Raw genomic sequence first — 18,635 nt, 5'->3', positions numbered from 1 at the left:
GTAAAAAAATATAAAATATTATACATAAATTTCCCTTACATCTAAAAATTATCACATACAATATACATTTTATCATGATTATCGACAACTTCTCAACAGTTTCTGATACATTCAAAACTTATTCTCATAAGTACATCTTTGAACTAAAGTGAAACACATTTTTTATATGGCAACATTTAAAACTCCCGAGGCACCCGCAAGTATCGACGAAGTATAGAGAAACCGATAAGATCCTTATTTCGTAAATCTGTTTTCAAAATCAAAAAATTATAAAATTTTACCGATAACCACTCGCACTATATTCCCTTTATCAGTTTCTCCGACTTATCGAACTCAAATAGGCTTGATTTTCTCGAGAGCTCGTTAACACGCAGCAAGAAACGACAGGGTTTCATCCCAAGTTGACTCGATTTTCTATCACCCCCGAATCTACCCCCTCTCGGCTAACTCTTACCCAAGCAACCCGAAAATGTATTTACACATCTTTCCGCTAGTTTTGGCATCAAAACTTTGCGAGTTCGCGTCTTGGGTTTATGGCAACATTAAAAATATACAAAAAGGTCATTGTTAAACCCATACGCTACGTTAAACCTAGTTTTGTTGGGACATTACGACATTTCAAAAGTGTACTATGTGGACTAGCAAAATTATACAATGGCCATTCGAAGAGACGGAATTTAAAACAAAAACAGGAATATTTAAATTAGTAGTACATTTCCTGATAAAAATCAATCTAATTTTGCAACTTAAAATACACTTTATATCAAAATTAACTTGACTAAAGAACGGTCTCAACTTCAAAGTTATTTTTCTAACGAACGGCTATATTCTTTTTAATTATAAGTTTATTCTTTAGTAACGACGATAGGACAGGAATTTGTTTTGAAATTTCAACTTTCAAGACAGACTATAAGAGATAATATCTTTTCCCAGAAATTTCAAACGCCCTGTAAGGTGTGCCAGCTAAAATAGGGAACGTTTGCTTGTAGTCAAATTGTAGTCACTCCTGTTCTGAACAATTAATTTTTTGATTCACGTCATTATCTCTGTTATGAAACGAGATACACAGCTGAACTAAAGCACATTAGTTTACCACTGTTTTGAAAAGAAAAATTATTAAATAAACCACCCCTTGTGCCAAAAGGATCAACGGGTTATTATAAATTGAGTTTTGCCTTAATATCTCACAGAGGGAAAGGAGATAACTTTTTTTGACAGCACAATCACAGTCAATGTTTCGAAAAACTAGTTTCGTCCTCAAAATTCAAATTGACTCAAGCAAATAATTTTTTAAGTCAATTGGAGTTTTGAGAACGGCAACAGTGTTTTCCGAAACATTGACTGTATCATGTGTCGTCGTGTTTACGGGGCCAAGAAAAATTATCTATTTTCTCAGTGTGAAATATTAGACAAAAGTAAATTCATAAAATCAACCCCTTCTCTGATTCCTTTGGCACAAGCAGTTTATTTAAAAAAAATTAATGTCACAAAAATACCCATTTAAATAAAAAAAATAGTAACAGAAAATGCCGCAATCGTTACAGAAATCTTATTAGTGGATACTGAAATACTTTTTAAATTATCGTCACTACTCGGAATAAAAGTGTGATACGTAAAAATCAGATTAGCCGTTCCCAAGGAAATCAACTACGAAACTGATGAACTTTGATGCGAAGTGTATCTAATTTATATCACTTTAACATTCACTCAAATTGCGCGACATTTATTATTAACCCGCCTAAACATATTGAATTATGCGAAATTAAAAAGAAACCTTGATATACTTCAACGAATGCAGTAAATCTCCAGATTCGATATAAATTCTTCATCCAACCGACGCGTATAAAACTAAAAAAATTGCAATGAGGTAATCTATCCATACTTAAACCTACTGAAAATTAAAAATGTCATTTTGCGTTTCGTAATAAAATCTAAACGACCGTCACGATCGAGCGCCCGCGTCTCTCAAAAACGCCGGACTTGTACTTATTCGTTTTTAAAATACGGTTACATACCTGTCAGATTTCCAGCGTGGTCGCACTGCGACCGCTTCAAAATATACCTATATAAAACTATGAAATTGTACTAAAAAAAAGGGCTCTCAATGCTCCCCCTACAACGTCGTGGTGTACAAGCTCAGAACCCTATGGATCAATTCGTACTGCTCGGCGGTTTGTACCATCCCTCCCCTGTTTAGTCTCAGCGAGCACAGGATCGCCAAGACGTCAACGTTCGAGTTGTTCTTAAGCTGCTGGATGCCGTTTAGGATGGCCAGGAAACAACCCGTCCTGCCTATGCCGGCACTGCAATGGACGATAACCGGCAGCTTTATGCTCTCCGTGGACTTTTTACGCTCTTGCGCCGGCGCGTTCTTCAACAGAGCGAGCGCCGAGTCCCTCTTGTTGAACGGGTGCTTGTCGTCGTCGAATCGGAACTTGTCGTGGTATAGTTTCACCCTCAGTTCGGGTTTCGGCTTTGTACTTTTCAAATAGGATTCCCCGTTGCTCCTGGATATGTCGCTAGCGTTATTGTCGGGTTTCTTGTTGGACTCCGTTATGTTCAGGACGTCCAGGGCGATTTTTAAGACTTGTTCCGGGTTGGCCATTTTGTGGTCCGGCCAGTTGCAGAACCAGTAATGGTAGATGGACCTCGCCTCGCCCCCGCCGTCGCCTTTCGTCAGTTCCAACTGCCGGATGTGGCACTCGTCCAAATTCTCCTCCTTGACGAACTTTATGTTGTAGTTCCCGAAACTGACGTTGTTCAACTCCTCGAATTCGTGCGTTTCGATGTCGTACTGCTGGCTGTTCCTGTCGAAAGTGAATTTGTCGCGTATCTTCGTGGTCTTGACATAGAAGAAAGATTTTTCTCTGGAATTGTTCTTTTTTCCTAACGGGAAGTACAATTCGCATTTGTTCCGGCCCTTCTCGACCAGACCCGTCAGCATGACTATGCATTTGCACTAGAAATAACAGCACGGTTAAGACATTTCTACAAACGACCGAACCAAAGTACTCACGTGGGTGATCCACACCATTTCCCAGAAATCTTGGCAAGTATGGGCCATGGGGCCTTGTGTGGCGATGTAAGCAGTTTCTGTGTAGTCGGGCCCCTAAAATAACAATTTTTTTAGGTAGTGCAGCATGAGAAAGAAGCTGTTTTATCATAGACGCTTACTTTGATGTAGTTCGCGTGGATATAGGTTTGCGGTCCAGACAAATGGACCCTGCTGTGTTCGTTTGGTAAAACGCCCCGATAGCGATTCCTACTCTGACTACCAGAGACATAACATTTCTCTTGTAAATTTAGGGGCACCTCCCAAAATTCCTGGTGTAGTTTGGGCACCCGAGACACCTAAAAATTATAACGTCAATTCTTTTTCTTAAATCAGAAAACAAAGTTTCGTCCAAGAGGTTTGTAACTGTTGGGCAGTAAAAAGTAACAAATTTTCCAAATGAAAAACAATCCTATATTATTAAAAAAGTAGTATAAAAACAAAAAATTGAGGATAGAAAGAAAAAGTTGAAAGAAAGATATAAAAGACGTAAATAAACCACTCTAATGCAAAATTTTGATAAAAAGTATGTAACGAGCGTTCAAATAAAAACGTGGTCAAGTTGGTTCTGAAAATTTGGACGTAGGGCGTAGCGTATAGCAAATGAACTTAAACGTCATATGTCAAAGCGCTATATTGCCGCTATCAATTTGAATATTTTCGTTTTAAAAAGCGTTTAAAATGGTGTTTTCTCAAGAACAAAAAGTGTTTATCACAGAGTCCTACTTTAGAAATAGACGCAAGATTGATGGAATATGGAAGTATTCTACTGGGGAATGTTTCATAGAATTTCAAAATCAATTTCCCGGCGTTGTTGAGTACAAAATTTTTCAAAGTGCAGTTCAGCGTTGTGTTAATGTTTTTCGTGAAACGGGCAGTGTAACAAGAAAAGAAGGAAGCGGCCGACCTAAAAAGCAGACTGAAGAATTAAAAGAAAATGTCCAACAAATAATGGAAAATGCGCCAAGAACTCCTGTACGTGTTTTATCACAAATGGTGGGAGTATCAGTCGGTACCTGCCACACAGTGTTAAAAAAAGATTTGCGTTTGTTCTCCTATCGTTTAACTTGTCAACAAGAACTTCATGAAGTTGATTTTCCGCGACGGGCTGTATTTTATGAATGGTTTTTAAACAACTACGGTGAACTTCATCATATCACCTTTTTTTCTGATGAAGCCTGGTTTCATTTAAGTGGTTACGTAAACTCACAGAATATGAGAATGTGGTCTTCTGAAAAACCAGATAACTTTTTTGTCGAGGGCCCTCTACACGCTCAAAAAGTTGGAGTTTGGTGTGCTCTCAATCGAAGGAGGATTTATGGACCTATTTTTTTTAACGGTACTCTTACTGCGCAAAGGTATAGAGAAGAAATTATCGCTCCTTTTGTTAACCAGCTGGAAGAAATCGAAATTACAAACTTTTACTTTCAACAAGATGGCGCAAGGGCACATACGGCAGGCGAGACGATGAATATGTTGAGGGAAGTTTTCCAAAATCGACTAATAAGTCTCAATGCTGAACATGAATTTCCACCGAGGTCATGTGATGTTACGCCGTGTGATTTCTTTTTGTGGCCTTACCTTAAAAACACTATTTTTGAACTGCCTATTCCTGATTTAAACCATCTGCAGGCTCGACTTATAGACAAGATTCGTGAAATTAACAATACCCCGAGCATCTTAGAAAATGTCTTTAATTCTTTGAGGAACAGGTGTGAAAAGTGCTTGGAACAAGGAGGGGGACACTTTCCGCAGCTCCTTTAATTGTTTGTTATTGTTATCACGATTATTCTTTAAAATAAAGTTATATAGTCATTAACGTTATTGAAACTGACAGCTGCTATACAGCTCGTTGAGCTATAAGCTACTCCCTACGTCCAATGTGTCAGAGCCAACTTCGACCACGTTTTTATTTGAACGCTCGCTATTTAAACTAATATAACCTATCCTAACCTAATCTTACCTGTCTTGACCTAACCTATCCTAACCTAACATAACCCTAATCTAAAACAAAAGAAAAACAAATATCACACAGCAACTTCAATGAAAAATTATGGAAAACAATCAACTTTGCTCAAACACAAAGTAACAAAACATCCGCAACAAGGGAAATTAAAACTCCGATTAGTGTTGATCATATCCAAAAATATACAAATTTTTAAAATAACATTTACGAAAAACTTAAAATAGTATGAAAAAAAAAACCGTTACGTAAATACAACAAAAATATCAAATCGTCAGTGACAAATGTACGAGTATTTATGGAAGAGTTACTATCCTCTTTTACAACTACAAATATATACAAGGTGTTTATTAAGTACCTGTACAAACCTTACAGGTGCAACGGCTTGGTTCTTGATACAGAGCATCCAAAAAAAAGGTGTTTAATTATTTTTTTGTTCAATAACGTGGCAATTTTATGAAATTCTGGAAACTGGGAGTATTGTTGATAAGAAACTCAAATATTTAGTTAGTTTAATGTTAGACGGCACCAGATACAGAGTTGTATCTGGATTTAAATAACCTTAATTTTTTTGTGTCGCTCTCTATGTCATTGTTGACTTAACACACCTATTCTCCATTCAATTTTAAGTACAAAAGGTATTCTTAGTATTTGTCATTGAAAGCAGCCATTTTGTAAAAAAAAACGGGTTTAAACCTGCGTTGAAATTTTTTAAGTTGAATCATTAAGAGATTTTGAAAAATAAGTGAAATGTGTCTTTTATTGATTGTACACTAATGCAAAAAATTAAAGGGTCAAAGGAATTTCCGAAATTTTTCCGTGACTTTTGACATATTATTTAGGTGAAAAATGGTCGAATCGGGAATTACAAAAAAAGCATTTTGAAGCTCTAAGATTCTAGTTTTTAAATCTTTCGATCAAAATTTTTTAGGAGCTATAGTTATCATGAAATTCTAAAAATAGCGTGACAAAAAATTTTTGCAAATTTTCTTTTTTTTTTCCAGGGACTTGGAAATATTTTTTTCAGCTAAGCCATTGCATGGACCGGATAGCTTGTTTATTCAGCTTCATTTCCTTTATTTTTTAAATTTTGATACGACCATTTTTTATCGAAACATCGGACTTTTAATGGAAAAGCATCCTTTTGTCTTCAATCATCAATATCTCGGCAACAAATGGTCATACAGAGAATTGAAGAACCGTTTCGAAAACTGGAATAAATTTCCTATAACATGCTGCCGCAACTTTTCGAAAATAATTTTTTTTTTCATTTTTTACAGAAATTTTTAAAAACGGGAAAAAAAGATAATTTATGGTTTTTTAGAAAATTGACGGCTAAATTAGAAATATTCACGAAATGACTAATGTTAAGCATGACTTTTACATTTCGATATACCCAGAAAAACCCTGTAAAGTTTCATCTCGATCTAGGGAACCGTTTCGTTGTTTCAGTCAAACTTTTGAAAAAAATTAAAGGTCACGTTTTTTGAGCTTAAACACTTCATAATCATGATTAAAATGGAAAAAAAAATTTTTTTGAGGTTTTCTCACATTTTTTACCGCAAATAACGTTGAAATTGATTAAAAAAAATTCTAAGTTTTCGAAATTTTTTAACTTTTTTTTTATTTTTTTTTGGAAAACCTTCCAGACATTGAAGAAAACAAAATCCAATTGTTTCCACTGTTTCCAGCACGATTCGGCTTTTTCGTCCTATGCTGTGTTCTGCTCTGTTCATCAATTTTTAATTAAATTAAAATTAGTTTGATGATCCAAACCAGATTTCGACCCTAATTCATACCGTTTTTTGAGACCAATTTCTAATTAATTTTTATGCAGTCGGTAATCATTTAAAAAAACTACCCGTTTTCTTTGAAAAAAAATTAATTTTTTTTTTTTTTTCATTAATTTAAACGTTATTTGCCGTAAAAATGTGAGAAAACCACAAAAAAATATTGTTTTCCATTTTAATCATGATTGCGAAGCTCAGAAAACGTGACCCATTAATTTTTTTCAAAAGTTTGACTGTTTGAAACAAAGAAACGGTTCGCTAAATCGAGATAAAACTTCACAGGGTTCTGGGTACATCGAAACTGTAAAAGTCATCCTTAACATTAGTCATTTCGTGAACATTTCTAATTTAGCCGTCAATTTTCTAAAAAAACATAAAAATACCTTTTTTCCTGCAATGGCTTAGCTGAAAAAATTTTTTCCAAGTCTGGAAAATTTTTTTGTCGTGCTATTTCTAAAAAAATTTCGACGGGAAGATCTAAAAACTAGAATCTTAGAGCTTCAAAATGCTTTTTTTAATTCCCGATACGCTCATTTTTCACCTAAATTCTTTTGACCCTTTAATTTTTTGCGATGTGACAAACTTAGATCGTTTACAAGACTAAGATTAAGCTACTTCCAGAAATAAGTTACTAATATTTACAATAATTGCTGAAACAAAAATGTTTTTTTGGATGCTCTGTATCTCAAGAGTGATATATTTTTGTCTTAAAATTAATCAAAGATTCACCCTTTAAAATTTGTACAAGTACTTAATAAATGCCCGATTTAAAGCAAATGCAACTGCTAAAAGGTTTGAAAGAATTAGAGAAACCTGACGCAGATGTCATAATTTAAATTACAATAAAAAACAATATTAAATGGAATGACATAGTAATACGAAATACAAATTACATCCGCTATTTTTCCGCTATATTCGCTATATTACATCCGCTATATTTCGCTATGAATCGAGCAAAAGCAGCGCCATCTCTTGGTTGTTTATTTTCGTGAATGTTGGCCACTTTCTCGTCGTTCGCAATTAAATTACAAGTTATTTTTGAAGTAATGTTGAATACACTGCTATAGTTTGTTATAATTTATATTTCAAATTATTTTATTTTTTTAATTTTGCCCATTTTAAACAGAATAAATGTATTACTTTATAAAAAAAAAGAAAAAAAAAACAGAACAGATATGGCAACATCAACTGCTACAAAGTTTTCGTCATTTGCTAAATCCTAAAAAGCTCAACTGTTAACCATTTAAAATCTTCGATTTTTGTAGAAAACACACTTTCACGGTACAAGCATCCTTAAGCAGTAACCCCATATTAATAGCTCTACGGTCTTACCTCGCAAGTCTGTTTCAAATCCTCCACCGACAAAACGTTCCCAGCGGTCTGAAGGTACTGTATATTCTGCAGATGCAGTTTGAAATCCTCGGACAGCAGCTGCGAAGACTCCAAATCGGGTTGCCTCGGATAATACGCTTTTCTGTACCCCTTGCAATGCTTGGTGGCCCCTGAACAATCCTTGAAAGCTCCCGTTTGACAGAACCCGCAGGGCGGCACATACAAATTCTCGTTCGACAAGGATTTCCTGCGGGACTTGGCGCAGCAGTTACACTTCTTCACGCTCTGGCATTTGATCTTGCAGTTGTTGATTTTACTCGGCACGGACTCGTATATGATGCAATTGCCGCAGGTCTCCTGCGATTTCCTCCTCTCAGCGGCCTTATTCTGCGCCTCGCACTTCTTGTAACAGGCGCAGGCCTTGTCTATGCTTCCGAAAGTCGACAGGTTGAGGTTAGAAACACTTTTCGCCGTGTTGAGTCGCGTGAACGGCGTGGTCTTCACCTCCGCGATACTAGAATTTGAGCCCAGGTCTATCGTTAGACTAGCATTGGACCCTCTACGTTCTAACAGCCCTTTCGCCTTTATCTTAATTGGTTCGGTAACAGGACCGTCGGAGAAGTCTTGTAACGTCATGATCTCGGGTAGGGTCTTTAATGTCTGCGACCCGGAAATACTATTGTTTGAGGCGAACTTCTTGAGGTTTGAGCTAAAGTTAGGTGCTAAGGTCGATTTGTGTGGTCCATCTTCAAAATCACATGACAATTTCTTTATTTGTCGTTTTGGTGTATTTGGCATCGAGAAAACGTCTCTAGACACATCTAAAGTCGACGACTGGGTGGGTGGGTCCGAATCCAGGCTGACCGCCTTCAGTTTCTTCGAGAGGGTTGGGGTTTTGGGGGACTGCACCACCAGGACTGGTTGGGGCACCGCATTTAATGTCGAGAGATCCTTGAGGTCTAGGCTTGGGAAGTTCCGCTCTTTTTTGCAATGTGTACCTTGGGAGTTGTCCATTTTCGTCAATTCTTGTCGGCTGTAATAATAATTCAGCGTTAAGCATCACAGGAAATGCCTATTAAGGCAAAACACTTCCTTAAGAACTTACACTTTGCAGGCACCTATCATTACCTTAGTCAATCAGGAAACTTACTCGTAGCTGCTTTACATCGTATCGGATCAATTAGGGAAACTTACGTTTAATAAAATAGCGCTATTTTTATTTTTTCTAATATTAAACACCAATATATTTATGTTATTTTCCTAAATACGCTGTATCTCGACGACGAACAGTTATTCTGATTTAAAAACTTGTTATTTTGGTAGAGGTTCATTTATTAGTATTGTGTTTGTATTTATTTATGTTTTATGTTTAATTTCCGGTCATCTCTGGCTTGTTTTTTCGAAAATCGGCAAGAAACAGCAGCCATTCTCAAACAAGATCGCGTAAATTGTAAACAGCTGGTACTAGGTCAATCTTACGTACAGTTCAGCTCGATTAGTGATGTACAGTACCCAAGAGTAGACAAACACTAGGTCATCTCACACAATTTCAACCGGTATCGAGATAATTGCGCTGGAATATTATTAAACGAATTACATATCATTTTTAACATTAAACCCATACAATAGTACAAAAGGCAACATCACATAAACCTAATTTAAATAAAACTTCTTATGACGTTACCAAAACTATTTAGTAGCTGATCTGTGGCCCGATTCAAAAACTACGGTCCAACCTTCTATTATAGCTACCTTGTATCAGGCTCGCCAATCACAGTTGGATTTCTAGGAAAAATTCGTAGTCCAAGATTTAAAAAACCAGCTGTACATAATCGATATTTATGATTCATGAATGAATAACATACATATTTTTTCACTTGCGTTAATTGGTTTGGACAAGATACCTACATATTTAGTAATTACATATTTAGCTGCTACGTCATTAATTTACATATTTTATGTTTTATGTTACTTTCCACAAAATTTGGGCGGTGATAGTGGATAATAAAGTGAACTGTAATTTCAAATATTGCGTATTGGAGAAAAAGTTAAAAACATGAATTTGAAATTACAGTAATAATTATTCCATGATGTTCTTCGTGTTGAAATTTTAATTTTTTTTTCTATAAATTAATTGTAATAGAACACTCCTAGATTTCTAATACAAAAGGCCCTGGAAATTCTTGTTTTTGTTTACTTCATTCAATATATCTTAAGACGAAACATAATAGTTGTAAGTTAATCTGTAGCTAATAATTATTTTTAGAGAATTTCCATTGGGTATTTTTGTATTTCATTTTTAAAAAGTTTGATTGTTTTTATTGGTTACAGGTAGTCAACATTTTAATGGATGTAAGCATTGGCTAAGGTAGTTCAGATGAAGTAAGTAAGCAGATCTGTCAAATAACGTGGTAATCAGGAACTCGACGAAAAGTTCAAAAGTTGTGAAAACTCGGGAAAAATGTGAAATAAGTGCATGTTTAAGTGAATAAACCGCGAAAATGATTGTATACTAGCAGTAAAACCCCAGGAAATATGGATTCTCTATCCGCAGATCTAGCTATCCAGGCGATTTTGGGTAAGTTGTAAAAAAATAGTTTATGTCTGATTTTTTTAATCAATTTGTTGCTAATATTGCGATTTAAACAAATATTAATGGTTCGCCTTGAAATCCATTTGTTTTAGAACGTACAAGAATCGCATTAAAACTATTAAACGCCTTATTGTACTCTAATTTATAAATAAATTGAATAAATGTTTTCATATACAACTTTAGAAGGGGGGAGGACTATTATTTCTTTATTTTATTTATTTGACATCATAAACTAGGTTTCTTCATTTTCCGATGATTATGGGAACGCTTGCACAAATCCTGGTATAAATTAGAAGAAATGAACGTTGTTGTTAAAAGTATGTTGAATATCAACAGGTGTTTTCGCGATAGCAATTCCAATTTCGCGAAAATTTCCAGCGCGCTTCGGTATTATAGTTTTCGGGACGTCCTAATCTTAATAATACACTATTAGGCGACCGACGGTTTTTACGTAAATTGTTTATACAATTGATTACTGGCGTTAAATATTGTATTGTTACAGCGAAGATATTGGTTAGGAACATTTACCTACTTGAGATTATGAAGGTCATTCATCTCGTCGACATACAATAATATTTTTTATGATAAACTGCAATTCGATTATTTTCTTTTTATTTCCCCGATAGTGAATCGAATATTTTATTTTAGAAGTGTCGTTTTGTGTAAACAACAACGAAACAATATTTATAGAACTCTGCAAACTTGCCCACTGTACCAGATTTTTCATTTGCAACCCGAATAATTTTAACACTACAATTATTACAATGATAAAATGCTTTAATAGCAGATATTTTTCATTTACTTTTATGGAAATTGTTATAGATGTTATTTGTTGTGTCTTATGTACTTTTTAGCTCATGATTTTGATTCGTTTTTAATTACTTTAGTCATATACAGGGTAGCCCATTGAAAACGTACCGCAAGGCATTACAAGGTAGTAAAGAACTTTTCGGCAAAATCCAAAAACAGGTCAAATTTGTTTCTGAGGGGGACAACTTTTGGCTCAAAAAGCAAACCAAAATCTTCAACCCCCTAAGTGGGGGTGTTATCCCCTAATTTTTTTCAAATGGGAATGGGGGTCAAGTGGGGGGTCATTAGAAAGGGCTTTTAATTCTCTATACATCGATTCTTACTTTTTGAAAATCGATTCATTATTTTAGAAAATATGCAGCTTTGAAAATACGAACAATATTTTTGACGAGAAATGCGAAAATCGATTTAATTTTACTTCAAAACTTACGGTATTAGTCAAGTAAATGCTGAAAATGTTGTCCGCCACCTTGCATACAATGATACAGGTTGTTTTCAAACCGTTGTCGAACATTCTGGAGCACTTGCGGTGTTACTTCGCGACGTACATTAATGATTCGTCCTCGCAGATCTTCCAAGGTATCAGGTGGAGTGCTGTAAACTTTGCTTTTAATGTGCCCCCAGAGAAAGAAATCTAAAGGATTTAAGTCGGGTGACCGAGGGGGCCACTCAATTGCACCTCTCCGTCCTATCCAGCGTACTGGAAACATCTCATTTAGGCAATTGCTGGAAAATCAGTTCGTGTTCATTGTAAGCAGGGTCGTCCTCTATGATATTTGTTAGAGCTGGGTCGATGACATTTTGTAGTAAATCCAAGTACATATCGCCTGTCAAATTTCCAGGAAGGAAAAAATTACCTACAATGGAATTTCCAAAAATACCTGCCCATACATTCAACTTCTGGGGGTGTTGGGAGTGTGTCTCATGGAAAATCCTTGGATTGGTATCAGCCCAGTAACGACAATTATGGCGATTCACTAAACCATTCAAGAAGAACGTACATTGGTCCGAAAAACACACATTAAAGAGGAAATTATCGTTTATCGCTCGTTCAGTCATTATTTCGCAAAATTGCAAACGACGATCAAAATCGTCTTCATTTAGCTCTTGCACTAGCCGAATCTTATAAGGATGGAATTTGTATTTTTTTAATATTCGTTGGACACGTCTCACTCCTGTCGCAGTAGCCAATTGCATTGTATTCAGCGTACTATCCATTGCCACTTGCCCCAATACCGCTATTTCCGTAGGTTCATTTAGTACCGGATTTTCAACCTGCCTCTTTTTGTTATGAACGGAGCCAGTTTCGCGAAATTTGGCCACCAATTCGCGAACAATTTTTCCAGACGCATGTTTCTCAGGATGCCGTTGGTTGAACAGTTCAGCGACCCGATTTCCGCATTAATTATTTTTGAAAAAAAGCTCAATAATTTCTACTCTTTCTGGAATTGAGTACACCATAATTAATCAATTTAAAAGACTCGGCAGTATTGGTAGTCTTCAACTACAAGTCACAAGACAGTTTTCTAGCAACTTCTTGTGGCCTATCTAAATACGAAACAAAAAACGGACAATTTTTTGCTCACCAAAATCAGGCTAAAGAATTCGCAAATCAGAAAAAAAAACAGCGAATTCTTTTGAAGGAATTTACTAAGCTAATACCGTAAATTTTGGAGTAAAATTAAATCGATTTTCGCATTTCTCGTCAAAAATATTGTTCGTCAAAAGTTGTCCCCCTCAGAAGCAAACTTTACCTGTTTTTGGATTTTGCCGAAAAGTTCATTACTACCCTGTAATGCCTTGCGGTACGTTTTCGATGGGCTACCCTGTATAACTATCGTAGTGGCTTTAAGTTCGATAGAATTATGAAGAGTTAAGTAATCCTGATAACCTTTGAGATGCATTAAATTATACTTCACACTCTTCTGTACTAAATTTTAATTACCCAACTGTCTATTATTGAAAATACACTGCTTTATTTGTATAGCACATCATTAAATGTAATATAATAGTACCTAAAAAAATCATACCAGTAATTCTTCATTTCACTTACCAGTGTCGTATATTTGTACTCTTGTGACTTTTTTGAAATGTCACCCAAAACTTTATTAAAACAACGAAAAACGAATATTCTTGCAAACAATTTTGGGGTTAATTGCTGTAACGATTGCAGATTCTTTTTATTTCGCAGTAGAGACCAATTATTATTGATTTAAAAAAATAATGTAGCAAATAAACAAACATAAATACTAATAGTTTAACATCGTTATAATAGGAATAAGTTAAAAAAACCGCTAATAACTAAACTAGTCTCACAAATTAAAGGATGAAGAAAATTCTAAATGTTTGGGTGATTTTCAAAAGGCTTTGAAATGTTCGTAGAGCAATAAGAAAATCAAATTGATGTTTGAAGTTTCTAGTTCAAAAAAATATATATTTTCAATAATTTTTTTTTCGATATTTAACGCTTTTTGATGAAAGAAATGGACTTTTGCGAAAAAACACTTTCACTTTAAACAAATTAACAAAAGATGCAAAAATTATATGTACTTTAATTGAAATTTAGCGAAAGTGACAATTTCAATTATTCGGATCACAATGAAAGCAAAATCGCAGCGGTTTGAACTCCTGGGGGTTTCTTTGAGATACTTTTATGTTTAAAAAAAAACCGAAAATATCCTTAGTCAATTCATTGTTTGTGTAGTTGCTCAAGTTTAACAAAAGTCGTTGAATACGCAAATTTTTAACTTTTTTTTAATCAAGTTTCTTGCATCGAAAAAATTGTTTTATCAGAAAACGATAAGAAAGTCTTATAGAGATTCCTTTGAAGTTTTTAAAACCCCGCTTAGATTTTCTGTATGATCATTAGTTCCCAAATAATTAATTATCAAAGACAAAAAAGTCATTTTTGCTTTGAATGACGATAACTCGGCGACAAATCATCGTACAAAGCTGTTGAACAGCTCAAAATAAAGAGGATGAATCAAACTAAACGCTCAAATAGGTGGGATTGTCAAAAAAAAATTAATTGAGGCCTGTGGACCTTTGGAAAGGGAAGCAAAATTTTTCAATTTTTTTTCCACTAGATTTCTTATGATTTCTTAAAGATAACAATTGATGACTTTCAGATCCTGTAAATAGAAACTTCAAGCTTCAATGTGCTTATTTTTTTATTATTTTACGACCATTTTTCTCTAAGTTACAGCTTTTTGAAAATCACCTTAAAATCTAGGATTTTTTTCCTTTAGTTTTTCTGATTAGTGTAATTTATTTCTTATTACAAGGGAAAGCTTTAACCAAATATATAAAAATATACAGGGCGTTCCATTTAAAAAGTTGAATTTGAGTGCGTTTTTGACGTTGATTCGTTCGAAAGCAAAATTCGATATAAAATGTTTCTTCTAATTCTTCTAATAAACTTCTGTTTGGGTGCCAAGCCATTTTATTTTAAATAAAATAGTTTTTATTAACAACCGAAATGGTCGTACCGAAAAAATTACCCAATTAGAAATAATGAAACCGTTGGAACAAAATAATAAGCTTGATTTGGTGTTATTTATTTGATTTTTTGATCAGTGCCAATAAAAAAAGTAAAGCTGTAGGTGTAGCTTGCTCAATTACAGCTTGAGACAATTTATTATCGTTATAGAAGAAATATGCGTATTTCTTGTTAGGTGGCCTTGATTGAAAGTTGGGTGTGAGAAATAATTTCCTGCTGAACCTGAATCGAAATTTTAGGATTGAAGTAAAGGTAAAATACATAACGAGACATTTGAGGGTACGTACAGAAAACTGTAAAGAATTAGATGTCTCCACGCTGTGAGTGTTTTTGCACTTACAGCTTCATCGATTGTTGAAATCAAAAAAATCATTTATTTTTATGAAGAAGAATGGAAAACTGTCGCGTCAACTTTCTTTTCCATTTTTTTTTTTTATTGTTTCGAATAACTAGTAGTTTCAATCAGTAATCTGTGCCATTTTATTGTTAAAATCACTATAATTTGAATAATTCTCGAAATCCTATCATTCATCTAGTTGTCCGATACCCACACCTGGAATTGTCATATTCGATATTTTTATCACCGTTATTATTAATGACTTCTCAAAACTTTCATTACGGACCGATGTTTGAGTACTTAAAAAAAACCGGACTCGGGCCATACAGGGCATCTACACTAATTAAACAAACTACATGAGCGATGTTTAGATGTCAATAAACTATTTAACAATGTCTTTTGCGGAATTCCCGAGGAAAATCGTTTCGTGCCTCGGAAAAGGTTAAACAACTTAATTTGATCAGATCTATCGCGAGTATGCGCCTTTTCAAATTAATCACTCTGTATTTCTCTTATTTTAAATTACTGACTGGGTATTTCCGCCAGAAGTGACTTTGAAACCTAGAAGAGACGTTTCTTCTTGAAATGTACTTGACAATTATTGTGTGTATCTACTTCCATAGCTATACAGGGTGTTCCTTAATTAATTGGACATTAGCCAAAGGGTGATAGCTAGCATCAAAATAAAGCGTTTATGCCCAACATGCCGTAGCAAAATGTTACTCGTTTTCGTTCTACAGGCTGTATAATTAACTTCCTTTCCAATTATTTTTAGAAATATCTTGAAAACTCTTCAACGGATTTTGATTAAATTTGGTACTGTGTTGATACTCAGCATGCGTAACACGAAAATTGTATCAATTTTGCCACTGCCGCTAGATGACGCAACCTACAGCAACATTTCTCCATTAACGTGGCCATAATTTTTTTGTCCACCCTGTATATACATTCTCGAACAAAAATAAAGAATTTCACACAAAATGTTTACTTTTTCAGTGAAAAAAAGGAGACCGCTTTCGAATTATACGTAATTTTTCAATGAGATGATTAAATAAAGAAAACTATTTCAAAAGGTTATGCAACGTTTTTTCAAGGGCTTCAATCCTAGTGGATGTTAAGTGTATCTGTTGTAGATACTTTTTGCAAAATAGAAAAAAGTTTCTTATAAAAGTTGTAGAGCATAAAATTCTACATGGTCTATTAACTTTTTCTTGTTCCTACTATTAAAATTAACAGAGTTAGGGTGCTAGAAGTTAGGGGATGATTTCAGAAATTTAAAAAAATCATAACAAGCAGAAAAATTAATGAATTTTATATTTTTTTTTCAATCTACTCTAAAAAATGTAAACTTTCTTTTCAGAGAAATACTTCGATATATTTTTTAATTTTTAATAAAAAAGTTGTAACAATTTAAATTTTTTAATCGTTAATTTTTATGATTTAACACTAAAACAATTTTCTTCTGTCATTCGATTGATTATTTAAAATAATGAAAAGTTGCTTTCGAAATTTTGTTTTACGACAAAGATAAAAAATCACGTTCGCTTTGTGAAGTTATAACTTTTTTATTAGAAATTAAAAAATATATCTATTTCTCTGAAAAGAGAGTACATTTTTAGAGTAGATTAAAAAAAAATTATAAAATTCATTCACTTTTCTGCTTATGATTTTTTAAATTTCTGAAATCATCCCTTAAGCTCTAGTCTCCCTGACTGTTAATTTTAATAGTACAAGAAAAAGTCAATAGTCCATTTTTATGTAGAATTTTAGGCTCTACAACTTTTATAAGAAATTTTTTTCTAGCTCTTACCCTCTTCTGAGTTATCTTGAAAAAAAAATTATTGTCACTTATTATATACCTCAAACTAACTTATACCAAAAAATTAGGCAAGTTGACCAAAATTGCGATTTTAAGGCCCATTTATTTGGACTAAAAGCAATTAAGTAAAAGGAAATGTAAAAAAAGTGGTTGACAAAATGAATATCCGAAATCTAAATGAAATCAATCTACAATAATCTTGGAAACAAAACAGCAGCAAATTACAATACATGTTGAAAATATTCATTGTTTAACCCTTTTATTCAAGTTTTGCCTTACTTTAAAAAATGAGTTTTGTTGGGCTCTGATAATGTTAACTCCATCTACAATTTTTTGCCATAATTCCTGGCTATTGTTTATTTTATTTTATAGACAAGTAACCTAGGTAGCCCTAAAAGTAAAAATCTAGGGGATTTAGATCAGTTTTTTTAAGTTTTACTCGAAAATCAAGCTTTTTTCGAAAAATATAAGAGAATAGTAATTTGTAGAACACAGAAAGACGAATCCGAAAATATCGTGGTTGTTGCCGTAAAGCAATGGCGTACTATTTTATTTTAAATAAGCTGGAGCATGTAAATTTTAGAAAAAGCCCTCAGCTTTTGGACAATGTTTACATGAACACGTGACCAATTTCAAATTATTTCTCTTAATAGTTTTTAAATTATTTAAAAAATTAAAAATATTTTTTGAAGTTTAACACTGTATCTTTTTAACGAATCGCCCTATATAAAAACTTTGCAGGAAAGACTCCCCTTAAAATTAACCAAAGAATACGAGGTTTCATTTTTGGTCACCATTTGTGAACCACCCTGTAATTATATTTATTCTATCCATTGGTTTTTTAACCTAGATTCTATCATTCCTTCTTCCTTGAATATTTTGTAGCCAACAAGGATCGAAGATCACGGGTAATTTGACACACATCAGTCATCATTGAATATAATTCTGAAAAAAATCGATTATACTACTGTACAATGGTTTTTATATACAGGGTGTTAATGAATAGGTGTTACAAACGGATATGGTATGTAAAAAATCCAAAAATTAGTGCAGTTTACTTAATAAACATATGTCCTAAAGCGGCTCATTTTCGAGATACAGGGCGTTGAAATTTAAAAATAATAAACTATTTTTTCCTGTAGCTCCGGTATTAGTTAATATTTCTTTATCAAACTCAACAGACAGATTTACTAGCTTAAAGGATGCATAAATATGGCAGAAACCATTTATTGGCTTCTTCTAGTGGCGTGCGATAGGTGTCGTTTCACCTTTTATCCCCCCTAAATTGTGCGGCACTGTACAAATATTCGTTTTTCGTACGTTATAGAATTTACTAGTATTTTTTACGTAAATAATGTATACTTGTTAGACTTCCATAAAATGAGTAATTATCAAGTTATTAACATTTACATTACTGAGGTCACCTTATGCTCCAAAAAC

General features: G+C 33.9%; 2 protein-coding genes across 3 annotated transcripts in view; one reads left to right on the top strand and one right to left on the bottom strand.

Annotated features, from left to right (window-relative positions):
- Window positions 1–38: 38 nt before the first annotated feature.
- LOC108908601 lies at window positions 39–9,573 on the bottom strand. Its single transcript, XM_018712684.1, has 5 exons — window positions 9,266–9,573; window positions 8,138–9,170; window positions 3,175–3,351; window positions 3,017–3,109; window positions 39–2,959 (listed from the first exon to the last, which is right to left on the bottom strand). The coding sequence occupies exons 2-5, from the start codon at window positions 9,149–9,151 to the stop codon at window positions 2,114–2,116; spliced, it is 2,130 nt and encodes a 709-aa protein (XP_018568200.1). The 5' UTR covers window positions 9,152–9,170; window positions 9,266–9,573; the 3' UTR covers window positions 39–2,113.
- A 958-nt stretch (window positions 9,574–10,531) lies between these two features.
- LOC108908589 (myelin regulatory factor) overlaps window positions 10,532–18,635 on the top strand; it is a 59,004-nt gene continuing 50,900 nt past the window's right edge. For both annotated transcript variants that reach the window (XM_018712666.1, XM_018712665.1), the window contains exon 1: window positions 10,532–10,715. In XM_018712666.1, the coding sequence (XP_018568182.1) occupies window positions 10,673–10,715 (43 nt within the window). In that variant the 5' untranslated portion in view covers window positions 10,532–10,672. The remainder of the gene's footprint in view (window positions 10,716–18,635) is intronic.

The sequence above is a fragment of the Anoplophora glabripennis genome, unplaced genomic scaffold (assembly GCF_000390285.2).
Source record: "Anoplophora glabripennis isolate ALB-LARVAE unplaced genomic scaffold, Agla_2.0 scaffold316, whole genome shotgun sequence".
Taxonomy (NCBI): Eukaryota; Metazoa; Arthropoda; class Insecta; order Coleoptera; family Cerambycidae; genus Anoplophora; species Anoplophora glabripennis.
Note: the sequence above shows the minus strand (reverse complement) of the source record. Positions and strands in the feature narration are given on the sequence as shown.

What these genes read in the sequence shown, in the direction of transcription:
- LOC108908601 (XM_018712684.1), bottom strand. Translation starts at nt 9,151, where the DNA reads ATGGACAACTCCCAAGGTACACATTGCAAAAAAGAGCGGAACTTCCCA. An exon ending in ATTTGAAACAGACTTGCGAG is followed by an intron (nt 3,352 to 8,137) that starts GTAAGACCGTAG and finishes TATAATTTTTAG; the next exon opens with GTGTCTCGGGTGCCCAAACT. An exon ending in TCCACGCGAACTACATCAAA is followed by an intron (nt 3,110 to 3,174) that starts GTAAGCGTCTAT and finishes TTGTTATTTTAG; the next exon opens with GGGCCCGACTACACAGAAAC.